The 12,609-nt window shown below is 44.9% G+C and overlaps 1 protein-coding gene across 1 annotated transcript in view; it reads left to right on the top strand.

The window, feature by feature from the left end:
• The window catches only part of FREM3 (FRAS1 related extracellular matrix 3), a 112,825-nt gene that overhangs the window by 91,454 nt on the left and 8,762 nt on the right, over nucleotides 1–12,609 (top strand). The window contains exons 13-16 of the mRNA XM_074950943.1: nucleotides 2,781–2,939; nucleotides 4,412–4,715; nucleotides 6,087–6,218; nucleotides 9,921–10,252. Coding sequence (XP_074807044.1) covers nucleotides 2,781–2,939; nucleotides 4,412–4,715; nucleotides 6,087–6,218; nucleotides 9,921–10,252 — 927 coding nt within the window. The remainder of the gene's footprint in view (nucleotides 1–2,780; nucleotides 2,940–4,411; nucleotides 4,716–6,086; nucleotides 6,219–9,920; nucleotides 10,253–12,609) is intronic.

Here is a 12,609-nt window from a genome sequence, read left to right as displayed (position 1 = left end):
CTGCCAAAGCCTTTCCCTGCCATACTGAAGGGGACTGGGGGTGGGAAAAGACTCCAGCAGCAAAGAGCTGCTGGAGCCTTTCCTCACGGCCTGACCCTTTCCCTGCTGCCTCCCCCCTAACAGAGCCTTTCACTGCGGCATGTATCTACAAATGTGGTTCCTGTGCTCTACATTCTGTCTTAAGTGTAGATGTAGCCTCAGATTTTCAGTGTGCCTATTTAGTTGCTTAAATAGCCAATACATGCATGACAGTCCGGTGTTCATGCTTACACATGGCCAGCTAGGTCCCTAACTGGCTGTGCAGATGCACATGAATTAGATACAAATGGAGGTATCAAACTTTGAAAACTGGCCCCGGAAACAGTGAATTATAGATCCAATGATTTCAGTGTGATTGTCAGATGGAGGGAGAAAAAGAGGAATGCAGTGATTTCCCCATCTATATGACATTGGTTTCTGCTCTCTGGTTTTATAAAATGCAAATCATTCTGCAGCAGTCTACTGACTTTGATCTCAGTTACAGACAGGGCAAACCATGACAGAGGCTGCTACAATAGTTAGGATCCAGCTTTTAATATTTCCATATCAGTACTATTTATTTTCAGCCATCAGACTCATTGTAAAGGGCAAACTGCATGGTGTGGAGGGCTCTGTATGCAACAGACACAATGCTGTTCTGACAGGGAGTTTTGGGGGATCCTGAGCAGTGTTCCATATCCCTCGGCACTGCAGAGTATGGGTCCATAAAGACTCCTTCTGAATCTCCATGGGTGGAGATTTGGGGACAGGGCTGAGGTGGGTCTGGGACAAACAGGGTAATGATGTGGAGCCCCTGGCCATTCCTTTCTACTCCATGGAAGTGTAGAAGGGAAGCACTGTGAGTTTGGAGGCTACTGCAACCCAAAAGGTCCTGGTTCCTTGGACTGTATTCTAGAGACTGGATTTGGCTTCAGCTCTTTTTACAGCTTCTTGTTTTGTAACTATATTGTGACACTTCCTGGGGATACCTAGGGTTGTGAGGCACCTCGCCGCCGCCCGCCCTTAGCACGAGGAAGTCTTGGCTGTGCCTCGTGTGGATCAGCTCCCTGAAACCACCAGCCTCTGGCAACACATGCACTGCCTTACAGGCCTCACTCTCTCCGTACAGGTTAGCGACAGGCACACACCACCTCCTGAGTCGTCAGAGTATTCCCTGAAGTGTCCAGCCCCTTGTCCACTGAATGCTCTACAGAGTTACCAGCTTACTGGTCACAATACACCGCAGCTTACCTTAGAACACAGCTCTGCTGAACACTCAGCACTTTAGATATATTTATAGTGAAAACAAGACTAAGTTAATTATCAAAGAACAGAGATTCAAGAGATAATGAGTAAGAATATTGGAAACAAACGGTTACATATCAAACAAAATCATAACAAGCTTCCTAGAGACCAAGCTTAACTAACAAGCTATCCTTCTTTCTAAAAAAGCTTCTCTCACCCAAAGTTCTCTCCAGCATTTTCAACCACGTCTGGTTGAGATTCCTTTTTTTCATGAAGCAAATTTGCTGTCCATTTACTGACTAGGTGAAGGATGCCAGGGTGTGTCTTTGAACCCCTAAATATATCAGCACAGCCCTTTGAGGTGCACCTCAAGCTTGGGTTCCCTCCTCCCGCTGTTTACCTCTTCCTGTTTCTTTCCTCTGTTTGAAGGTTTCACAGTCCCTCTTTAGTATTCAGTTCAGACTGGTGAGGGGAGACCTTTTGTGAACCATACAATACTTAATTTACATGTAAACAGACAGATACATAAACATTTCTTGCCTGAAAGACGACCTGTTTTTCACTTTGCTGGTGACAAGTCCCTAGACACAGACCTTAAGAACATAATTTTCAATATATACACGTAATTCCTTACACAACATCTGTACACTCATTTTGCAGTGATATTGATGCCCATATGACTCAAGCTTTCATCAGAAACCTCACAGGACATTCTTTTGGGAACTAGAATGTAAATACCAGGCCCTGGGGATTCCTGTAACCCTCATGTACCTCTTGTGCCCTTTGCCAATTGGCATCAAGAGATATCTGGGTAACGTATATATAACAGTGTGTGCACGTATCGCAATAGATACTACAATCCTAGGATACGTTATACCATTCCTATACTTCCACCAAGGTAAACTCAAAGTAGGCCAAGATTTTAAAAATTGGGAGCCTAAAATTAGGTTCTTAAATCCGTATTTAGGCACCTAAATAAGCAGCCGGATTTTCAAAAGTGCTGAGCACCCAGAAGCACTGTTGAAATCAATTGAAGCATGAGGTACTCAACACCTGTGAAAATCAGGCTGAATTCATTTAGGAACCCAAATGTGGATTTAGGAACCTAACATTAACCACCCTTTATAAAACAGTCTTGCCCCTTATACTTACCTGGATTCATGCACATGCAGCTGTTGGTATCAATGGCACCTGAATATGTGGAGAAAGCATTTAGAATTAATCTTTACTCTTGCTCCCAATAATTATCTTTCCCTTCACAGGCACGGGGTGGTGTGATATTCATTAATAGTTAATTGTGCGTGAACGGACCTTATACAGAGAGACTCAAAACTTACGGGGGGTTTTAACATCAGACGATCCTTTTATAGGCAGGATCAATGAGCAACAGTTGATGAACACTCTGGGGGGGGGGGGGGGAGGGACACGAACGAATTTCAGAGGCAGAAGTCCAGCTGCAGCACTACGTTTTCCTCGTTTTCAGTTGCAGTAGTAACCTTTTCGTTCTCACAATTCAGATGAACAAAGCCATTGTGTACATCGAAGAAGTGGACAGTATTGCAGATGTGACTTTCCCAGCTGTGCCCCAGGTTGTATCGCTCCTGATGTACGATGACACTTCTAAAAGCAAAGAGAACCCACATCCTCCAACTGGTTACCCTATTGTGTGTGTAACGGTATGAACTGTTCCTGCATGGTTTTGTCTAAACGATATTACTTACTAATGGCCTAGAAGGCATTTGGTGCTTGTCAGGCTGCAAATAGAGAAAAAAGAACTCCTGGATAAGAACTACAAGTAGCAGCCAGTTACTATGGGCTATTGTTGGCCTGAGTGAGCTTGGGAAGCCCTGACAATCATAGCCATGATTTTAAAAAAAACAAAAAACTCCATGTGCACACATGCTTGTTTAGTGTATTCTACAGCAATGGCTCTGATGTTGTAGTAATTTACACTTGTACAGTGTACTGGTTTGGATGAATGCTATAGAGTACTATAGTATTTTTTTATAAGGGCAATCCTAGGAAGAACTTACAGTCTACAGTAAATTAGTTTACCTATACAGTTGGATCAAGCCTCCAGTGAAGTTTCTGCTTTCTCTGCTTTCTTATCCTGCCAACAGGGTAACAGCAGTGCAGCTATGTTGTTGTACATAAATAATAATTATTAGTCCTTTACAGAGTGGTTTCCAGGGTCAAAGTGCTGTACGGACATTAATTTAGTATTCCGCACACACCCCTGGGAAAAGGTGGGTAAGAAAATCAGAGAAACTAAGACTGGAAGGTCACATAGAACCAGGATTAGAGTTCAAAGCTTAATCATTCAGGCCCCACAACATCACTGTGACTTAGGTATGTAAAGGTGCGTCTACACTTACTGGGGTGTGCAGAGTACAGACACGGCACACCCAGCTAGCACAGGTATAAATAGCAGGGTGGATGGTGAGGCATGGCTTAGGCAAGAAGAGGGCCCTTCATGCCTGATCTCCCACCCGCCACAGCTCCCGACACACCCATGCAGTGCCTCCCATGTCTATTTTTAGCGAAGTATCCTGCTGTTTCCCCCCCGGCCAGAACCTTTTCCTGTTGCTTCCGACTTTGTGGAGCCTTTCACTGTTGCATGTAGCTGCACATTACAGTGACAAGTGTGGACACAGCTTGCCTTTCACTGCGATGTGTGGTTACTCAGACCCTGCAGACCATATAGATAAGGCCTACGTCCCCTTATTTTACTGATTTAGGAATGAAGACACAGAGATTGACCAGAATTTTCAAACCTGGATGCCTAAAGCTAAGCACCCAACTCCATCTTTAGATACACAAATAAGTGGCCTGATTTTCAGAGGTGCTGAGCCCTGTAGCTCCCATTACGTTCCAAGGTTGTGCAGCAAAGGGAGATGCGGTTAGCAAGTACATGATAAAGTGAAGAGTTTTCCACACTTCCTCTTCTTAAATTTTGAAGTCCCAGACCTTCACTCCTGTCTCCTCAATCGAGTTGTGTGACAGAGAACTCTAACTGTAAAAAGAAGGTGTTAAGTTCTGAAACTTTACCAGAAGTAGGTATTAGAACAGCATTTAATTGCTAGCTTTCCCAGAGCACACAGGCAACTAGAGATAACGCTGTATATTTTGTGTGTCTGTTGACCTGCAGGCATGTAATCCCAAGTATTCAGACTATGACAAGACTGGGTCTCTCTGTGCTGCTGAAAACATCAATGACACTCTGACCCTGTACCGCTGGCTTATCAGTGCTCCGAGTGGCAGCGACGGTGTCACCAGCCCCCTGCGGGCAGTGGACTCCAACACCTTCTTTACCAACACCAAGTCCATCTCCCTGGACTCCATATACTTCCAGGCTGGATCAAGGGTCCAGTGTGCAGCACGGGCTGTCAGTGCCAATGGTGATGTGGGTCTGGAACTGCTGAGCCCTATTTACACAGTGAACAGAGAAGACGGTATGTGGTAACATGTTGAATGAAAGGCAGGTGCCACATCAGCCCTGTAATGTCAGCATTTCATGTCTACCCATAATTCAGGTGTCATTCATATTTGGGGGAGGGGGTGGAATGGAGACAATGATTCATTTATTTGGCATCTATTTCTAGTGAACCAAACAGCCAGATCACTCCTGAATGTGTCCTCTGCTTTTCACTTTATATGTATGTACAGCAAATATGGATATTTCTATTTTAGACATCAAAACAGAACAGTTAGCAACAATGAGTAGAGAGCAGTGAAGCCTGCTCAGAAGAACCGAAGGACTTCTGAACATGGGAACATTTAGAGATCTACAGACCAGGGTTGGTTTAAGCATAGGCGCTGTAGGTCTATGCCCAGGGCCTCAGCTCCTCAAGAACGATGTGGCTGATAAGATCAGAATCTCTGTTTTCAGTTTTTTAAAGCATGTAAGTTTCCCTGCCTGATGGGTGGGAAGAAGAGCTTGAAAACATGGAAATGTGTGTAACTGATGCAGTGAGGTCTGCCTGAGTCTGCAGAGAGCCAGGAACAATAGCTCTGATGGTGTGAACTGCCCCATGCATCTCAGTGCGGTATTATTTCCAAGACCCGTTACTTTGAAGGGCTCTGCCTGTAATACCCCAGTGTAGAGCACTCTGTCTGTATGTCCCCCCTACAGGTAGGACTGAGCCTCCCTGCTCAATTGGACAGATTTGTATTAGCAGGGCTCGCACTAGCATGCTTATAATAGCAGAGTGGTCATTGCTGCACCAGCAGAGGCTCAGGCTAGACACCTGAGCTCAGACTCACCGAACCCCCCCGGGTCCAAGTTCAGTTGACTAGCCCAAGCCTCCGCCAGTGCAGCCACGTCCACACAGCTATTTATAGCCTGCGAGCTTGAGCCCCACTAGTGGGAGTCTGTCTGCTTGGATTGGGAGGCTCACTCCCAGCTGCAGTGTAGACATACCCTGTGGCAGGAGGAGAAGAGTGGAGCAGGCTTGGACCACTCCCCCATGTGCCTAGATACCTCCTGGCTCCTGGGGTATACTGGGAGGCCCCGTTGCTGCCACCGTTCCCTCTCTGACAGTTTAGGGGATTGGAGGCCTTTGCTGCTGCTCCTGCCTCTCTGGGAGGGAGACATCCTGCCATCACCACTCCAAGTGGACATGGAGCCCTGACATTAGGGTTGGAGCCATGCAACAGGGACAGGAGGGTAGAGCTGGAGGCACAAGGAGCTCCATTATGGTGTGCCGGGGCCCCAGATTGCCTTAATCCAGCCCTGCTATCGACATGTAGAACAAGCTCTGACTTTTGTTTAGACTAGTGTCTCGCAATTTAACAGACTCTTCATGATCTCTCCCTCCCCCCAGGTCTTTGTCAACCTCGGATCCCAGGAACGGTTGGAGCAGAACCTTTCTCAGCCAAGATTCGCTACACGGGTCCAGATGATCCCGATTACCCCAACCTGATCAAATTAACAGTTACAATGCCTCATATGGATGGTAAGCATGAAAAGGTCACATAATTCCTTTTGTGATCAGATGCTGCCTTGGACTTTCATCTCCAGCAGCCACAGATAAGTGGCAGTCATGAGCCATGTGTCCACCTTATAGCAAACTTTAGCATTACTTCTGGCAAAGAGGGATTTTTCTTGAAAGAAACAGCACTGTAGGCTCTTGGTTAGAGAGGTTTTCTCATATGGTGATACATTTTTTAGACAAAGGGAACTCAGTGGATCTAATTTACCTCGATTTCAGTACGGCATTTGATACGGTTCCACATGGAGAATTATTAGCTAAATTGGAAAAGATGGGGATCAATTTGAAAACTGAAAGGTGGATAAGGAACTGGTTAAAGGGGAGACTACAGCGGGTCACACTGAAAGGTGAACTGTCAGGCTGGAAGGAGGTTACTAGTGGAGTTCCTCAAGGATCGGTTTTGGGACCAATCTTATTTAATCTTTTTATTACTGGCCTTGGCACAAAAAGCGGGAATGTACTAATAAAGTTTGCGGACGACACAAAGCTGGGAGGTATTGCCAATACAGAGAAGGACCGGGATATCATACAGAAAGATCTGGATGACCTTGTAAACTGGAGTAATAGTAATAGGATGAAATGTAATAGCAAAAAGTGCAAGGTCATGCATTTAGGGATTAATAACAAGAATTTCTGTTATAAACTGGGGACACATCACTTGGAAGTAACAGAGGAGGAGAAGGACCTCGGAGTATTGGTTGATCACAGGATGACTATGAGTCGCCAATGTGATATGGCCGTGAAAAAAGCTAATGCGGTCTTGGGATGCATCAGGCGAGGTATTTCCAGTAGAGATAAGGAGGTGTTAGTACCGTTATACAAGGCACTGGTGAGACCTCATCTGGAATATTGTGTGCAGTTCTGGTCTCCCATGTTTAAGAAGGATGAATTCAAACTGGAACAGGTACAGAGAAGGGCTACTAGGATGATCCGAGGAATGGAAAACCTGTCTTATGAAAGGAGACTCAATGAGCTTGGCTTGTTTAGCCTAACCAAAAGAAGGCTGAGAGGAGATATGATTGCTCTCTATAAATATATCAGAGGGATAAATACCACGGAGAGAGAAGAATTATTTAAGCTCAATACCAATGTGGACACAAGAACAAATGGATATAAACTGGCCATCAGGAAGTTTAGACTTGAAATTAGACGAAGGTTTCTAACCATCAGAGGAGTGAAGTTCTAGAACAGCCTTCCAAGGGAAGCAGTGGGGGCAAAAGACATATCTGGCTTCAAGACTAAACTTGATAAGTTTATGGAGGAGATGATATGATGGGATAGCTTAATTTTGGCAATTAATTGATCTTTGACTATTAGCGGTAGATATGCCCAATGGCCTGTGATGGGATGTTAGATGGGGTGGGATCTGAGTTACTGCAGAGAATTCTAGGTGACTGGCTGGTGAGTCTTGCCCACATGCTCAGGGTTTAGCTGATCGCCATATTTGGGGTCGGGAAGGAATTTTCCTCCAGGGCAGATTGGCAGAGGTCCTGGGGGTTTTTCACCTTCCTCTGCAGCGTGGGGCACGGGTCACTTGCTGGAGGATTTTCTGCACCTTGAAGTCTTTAAACCATGATTTGAGGACTTCAGTAGTTCAGACATAAGTTAGGGGTTTGTTCCAGGAGTGAGTGGGTAAGATTCTGTGGCCTACATTGTGCAGGAGGTCAGACTAGACGATCATAATGGTCCCTTCTGACCTTAAAATCTATGATTCTATGATTAGGTCCTATCCACAGTATGGAACATACTTCGTTTAAATCTGTTTTCAAACCCTGTTACAGCCTAGTATGTTATCACATGCTTTGCAGCTGAACCAGAAACTATTACAAAAATCTTGTTACACACAGGCTGTGTCTACACAGCAATAAAATACCTGCAGCTGGCCTGTGTCAACTGACTCGGGCTCATGCAGCACAGGCTGCAGGGCTATAAAATTGCAATGTGGACATTCGGGCTCAGGCTGGGCATCTGCACTGCCATTTTATAACCCTGCAGCCCAAGCCCAAGGCCGCTGACTCGGGCCAGCCACAGGTGTTTTATTGCAGTGTAAACATACTCACAGTAGGCTGGGTTCTCCTCTCATTTACACTGGTGTAACTCCACTGACCTCAACAGAGTTATTCCTGGCTTAAAGCAAAGTGAGAGGAGAATCAACTTCATGTTTAGAAACCATGCTATAGACCAGTGGTGGGCAACCTGCGGCCCGTCAGGGTAATCTGCTGGCGGGCAGCCGGACCGTTTGTTTACATTTGCATGGCCACCTGCAGCTCCCAGCGACCAGTGGGACTCTCGCCCGCAGGCACGCCCCCAAACTCCCATTGGCTGGTTTCTGACCAATGGGAGTGTAGAGCCAGTGCTTGGGGCAGGGGTAGTGCACGGAGCCCCATGCTGCTGCCTCCTCCCCCCCTAGCCTAGGAGCCGGACCTGCTGCTGGCCACTTCCAGGGTGCAATGCAGTATCAGAACAGGTAGGGACTAGCCTGCCTTAGCTGGACAGCACCACTGATGGGACTTTTAATGTCCCAGTCGGCAGTGCCAACCAGAGCAAGGCGACCCAGTGCCTTACATGCCATGCCGGTACTGGGGTGCGACCCTCGGTTTGAAAAACACTGCTATAGACTGTCTGCAGAAGGTAGCTGCTGCAGTTTGGGCTAGCATGGGTCTAAAAACCAGTGTGTTAGAATTCTGCTAGCAACTGCCTGGTTGGAATGATCGGAAAAATGTGGTTGGCAGCCATCTTCGAACAAGGGAGTTGTTATGTGGGTCTAGTAGAACCATGTGTGTTAAATGTTTTGTAACACAGTTATTAGTAGCATGGCTCAAAGTAGAGGCAAGGCCTTTGCCTCTTACGTTTTCAGAACAGAGGTTTGCCAAGGAAATTGCTTTCATTTGTTCAAGGGGCACTTTATCTAGACTGGTCTTTGTTAGGAAACTGAGCCATTGCTGAAAATGGTTTTCAGCAATAATGTAGGTGTTAGCCTTCGCGAGACAAAATCATTTCCAATACCATTGTAGAAAGCATATTTGAGTCTCGGTAATACTCACTGAAACTATTCAAAAGATACATTCAGGCCTAAAACCTTTTCAGTACCAGTACATGGTTGAAGCATTGCTGAAAAAACTTTGGTCAGCAATGTTTCAGTTTTCTACTATGAACAAGGTTTCCATGCAGTTCTCTGTATTATTGCTATACGGCTACAGCGACAGGGATTAGGCATCTAGGCAGTTGCAGGGACATCTGCATTTAACCCTTCAACAGCCGAAGCCAAATTTTTCTGAAATGTAAAGTTTGCTATCCGCAATGGATTTTGTACTTAGGGTCGTTGTTACACAAGACATAGTGAGCCACCAAAAAAAAAAAATCACCTGAAACAAACACAGCTAATATACATGGCATACTTCACATACTCATAAGCCATAGTGGAAGTCCTTCTGGAACAACATGGTGAATCCGTGACGTTCATACTGTCTCCATACTTACAAATGTACAGAAGTGTACATATGGCCTTATAGCCTCAGAATGTTCCCATGTAGCAGAAGGGTGAAGTTTTCCCTACCCCATTTGTGATGTCAGAATTGTCAGTACATTTGCAAGGTGCTTAGAACATTTGACCAGTCAGTCTCGTCAGCTGAGAATGCTAAATGGACTGTGTGCATTGTGTTTCAGGAATGCTGCCTGTCATCTCAACTCATCCATTATCCAACTTCGAGCTGACTCTTAGCCCTGATGGCACTCGTGTGGGCAACCACAAGTGCTCCAACCTTCTGGATTATAATGAGCTCCAGACCAAACATGGTTTTGTTACAGATGAAACCAAGAACCCTGAAGTGATTGGGGAAACGTCACCCTACCAGTACAGCAACTCTCTGCGATCTACTAAGACCTTGCGTTTTTACCGTAACCTCAACCTGGAGGCCTGCCTCTGGGAGTTCAACAGCTACTATGCTATGTCTGAACTGCTGACTGACTGCGGTGGCTCCATTGGCACCGATGGCCAGGTATGTGTCACTGCGGAAGCACTTGCACAAGAGACAGAAATGTGAAGAACCAAGTCCAAGCAAGAAACACTTTTTTATTTTATAAGCAAAGCATTAGCCGCTATACAGATCACTTGATACAAATTCTCACAAGAAAGGTTCAGCTGTCCTGGGCGCAATTCCTTTAGAACAATTTAGAGACATTCAGAAGTCCCCAGAACCCTTTCAGTTTCCTGTATTTCATTTGTTGATAAATAGCTTCTCCATCAGTTGCTCCACTCATTAAATTAGTCTCCTCTCTAATGACTAATCCAGCGAGGTACTGAGTGCCCTCAATTTCTGCTAAAATACCACTGGGACGAGACAGTGGGCCAGACCCTGACTCCCAGTCTGGCTGCTTTGCACCAATCGGTTGGAAATTGCGGGCTGGCATCCAGCTGGATAATAGCACATCCTGGCACCAGGTGTAGGGAGTGTGGCCAGCTCACCTTGCATCCTTCTGATTTCTGGCTGCCTTTATATTCCTTCCACCCATACTGTACTGAGAAAAGCTCAGTTGGACTGGCAGATTTAGCCCAGTATAGCCAGAGTGATTATTTGCATAACCACAAATCCCCTTTCTAGATTTTGTCTGAAGTAATGTAAGGCGGAAATAGAGAGAGATGAAAAGTAGAAGAGCCACCTCACTCCTCTCTGACTTCCAATAGAAAGCTACTCTTTCCTGGCTTAAATAAAGCAGTGCTCTGTTAATTAGTAAACCCTGACAACTAACCCAACTAGGAAGTGAGAAAAGATCTGGTTTTAAAAAAACTGCTCCTTTATAAGAGTTGCTGTGCTGTTTATTTTCTTCCCCCACTGTTTTAAATACATTAAAAAGCACTTTGAGATCTACTGATGAAAAACAATACAAGAGCTAAGTGGTATTATTATTTATTATTTATTTTATTACTAGGTGGGGCACTGTACCTCTGCATGCTGCCATGATTAATTTTTCAGTGCGGGTTTCACACATACACACCTTGTGTGTGTGATTCCTGTTGGCTGCTGCTCCTAACCTGGGTGTGAATGTGCCTGTAGACTTCAGCTTTTTTTGTTAACCCAAAATATTTCTTTTTCCAAGTGTGCTCGCGCACACCATATCAACCAAATTATCTTTATTTGCTACATTGATGCAAACAAAGGCAGAATTTGGCCCTGTTGACAATATATACATAACGTATTGTCAGAAGCCTCATAACTCTCTTGTGTGCACTTTTAGACTATGGAAAGAAAAGAAACCCCTTCATCAGTTCTTAAATTGGGAGTTCTAATTATGGACAGATTCACCGTGCTCAGTCATTTTAGCAATGACTGCACCTTGGTAGTGCTGCCAGACAGGTGACAGAACATAGTCAGAGGCCTGGATGCTAGAAATTAAAAAACACACACAGACATCCACTTTCCTGAGAATAACCAACCATGATCCCAGACTTTATTATGTATGAGTTACTAGAATGTCCAGCAAAGGCCAGACATGCCAGCAACTGCACCCAGAGGTGGTTTAGAAAAGGCCTTGATATAACCGAGTTCCATTATGATCAGCCACCTTAATGAGAAGTCCAATGGGACTAGAGCTTGGGGGCGCCCCCAAAATGTGTATGTATGGGTATATAGCTATAGACTCTCCCACTCCAACCCCATCATGGATAAAACAGAGGAGAGACTCCAGTCTGGAATTTTGGTTCAATATATTATAAAGACAGGTGCCATTTTCAAAATTGGGTTTTCGATCCACGTTCTGTTTTTCAATGCCTCAAAAGTATGTGGTTGTCAAATCTGGCTTTTGGTGCAGCCCATCTGTAACACCATGCAACTTGTAATCAATTCTGAAAGAAAAATCAAAAAGCAACAAAACTTGGCTCGTGCTAATTCTGAGAGGACATCAGCTGTGTTCAGTTTGAAAAGGCGCTTTGAATAAGGAAGAGCTTAGTGCATTTCCAGAGCTTAGTTTCATTTCCAGAATTTTGGGCTGACGTGTAACAGAGTTCACTCGTGAAGGTGAGCTTGCGAGTATCTATTCCATAATGGATATGTCTATATATCCCAGAACGACTGTAACATTTGGAACAACTCTTAGGTCAATGCCAGAGCTGTGGCCCAAGCTGATGTGCTTCAGCCTATGCCATAACTCTCTTCCTTTGACGTGCACTGGAAGTCACTCCCAATGGCAGAAAGTAGGTCTGTAAACACATCGAGTAAAATGTGTGGAGGGTCTGAAATGTAAGCAATGCAAACGGCAAAAAAAAGAGACATTTCCATACATTTGACTAATTGAAGATATAAAAGTGAATTAGGTGTTTTCTTATGGCTGACAAAGTACAATGAAAGCTAGAATGAAA

The sequence above is a fragment of the Natator depressus genome, chromosome 4 (genome assembly GCF_965152275.1).
Source record: "Natator depressus isolate rNatDep1 chromosome 4, rNatDep2.hap1, whole genome shotgun sequence".
In the NCBI taxonomy this organism is placed as follows: Eukaryota; Metazoa; Chordata; order Testudines; family Cheloniidae; genus Natator; species Natator depressus.
This window is presented reverse-complemented; position numbering and strand designations above follow the sequence as displayed.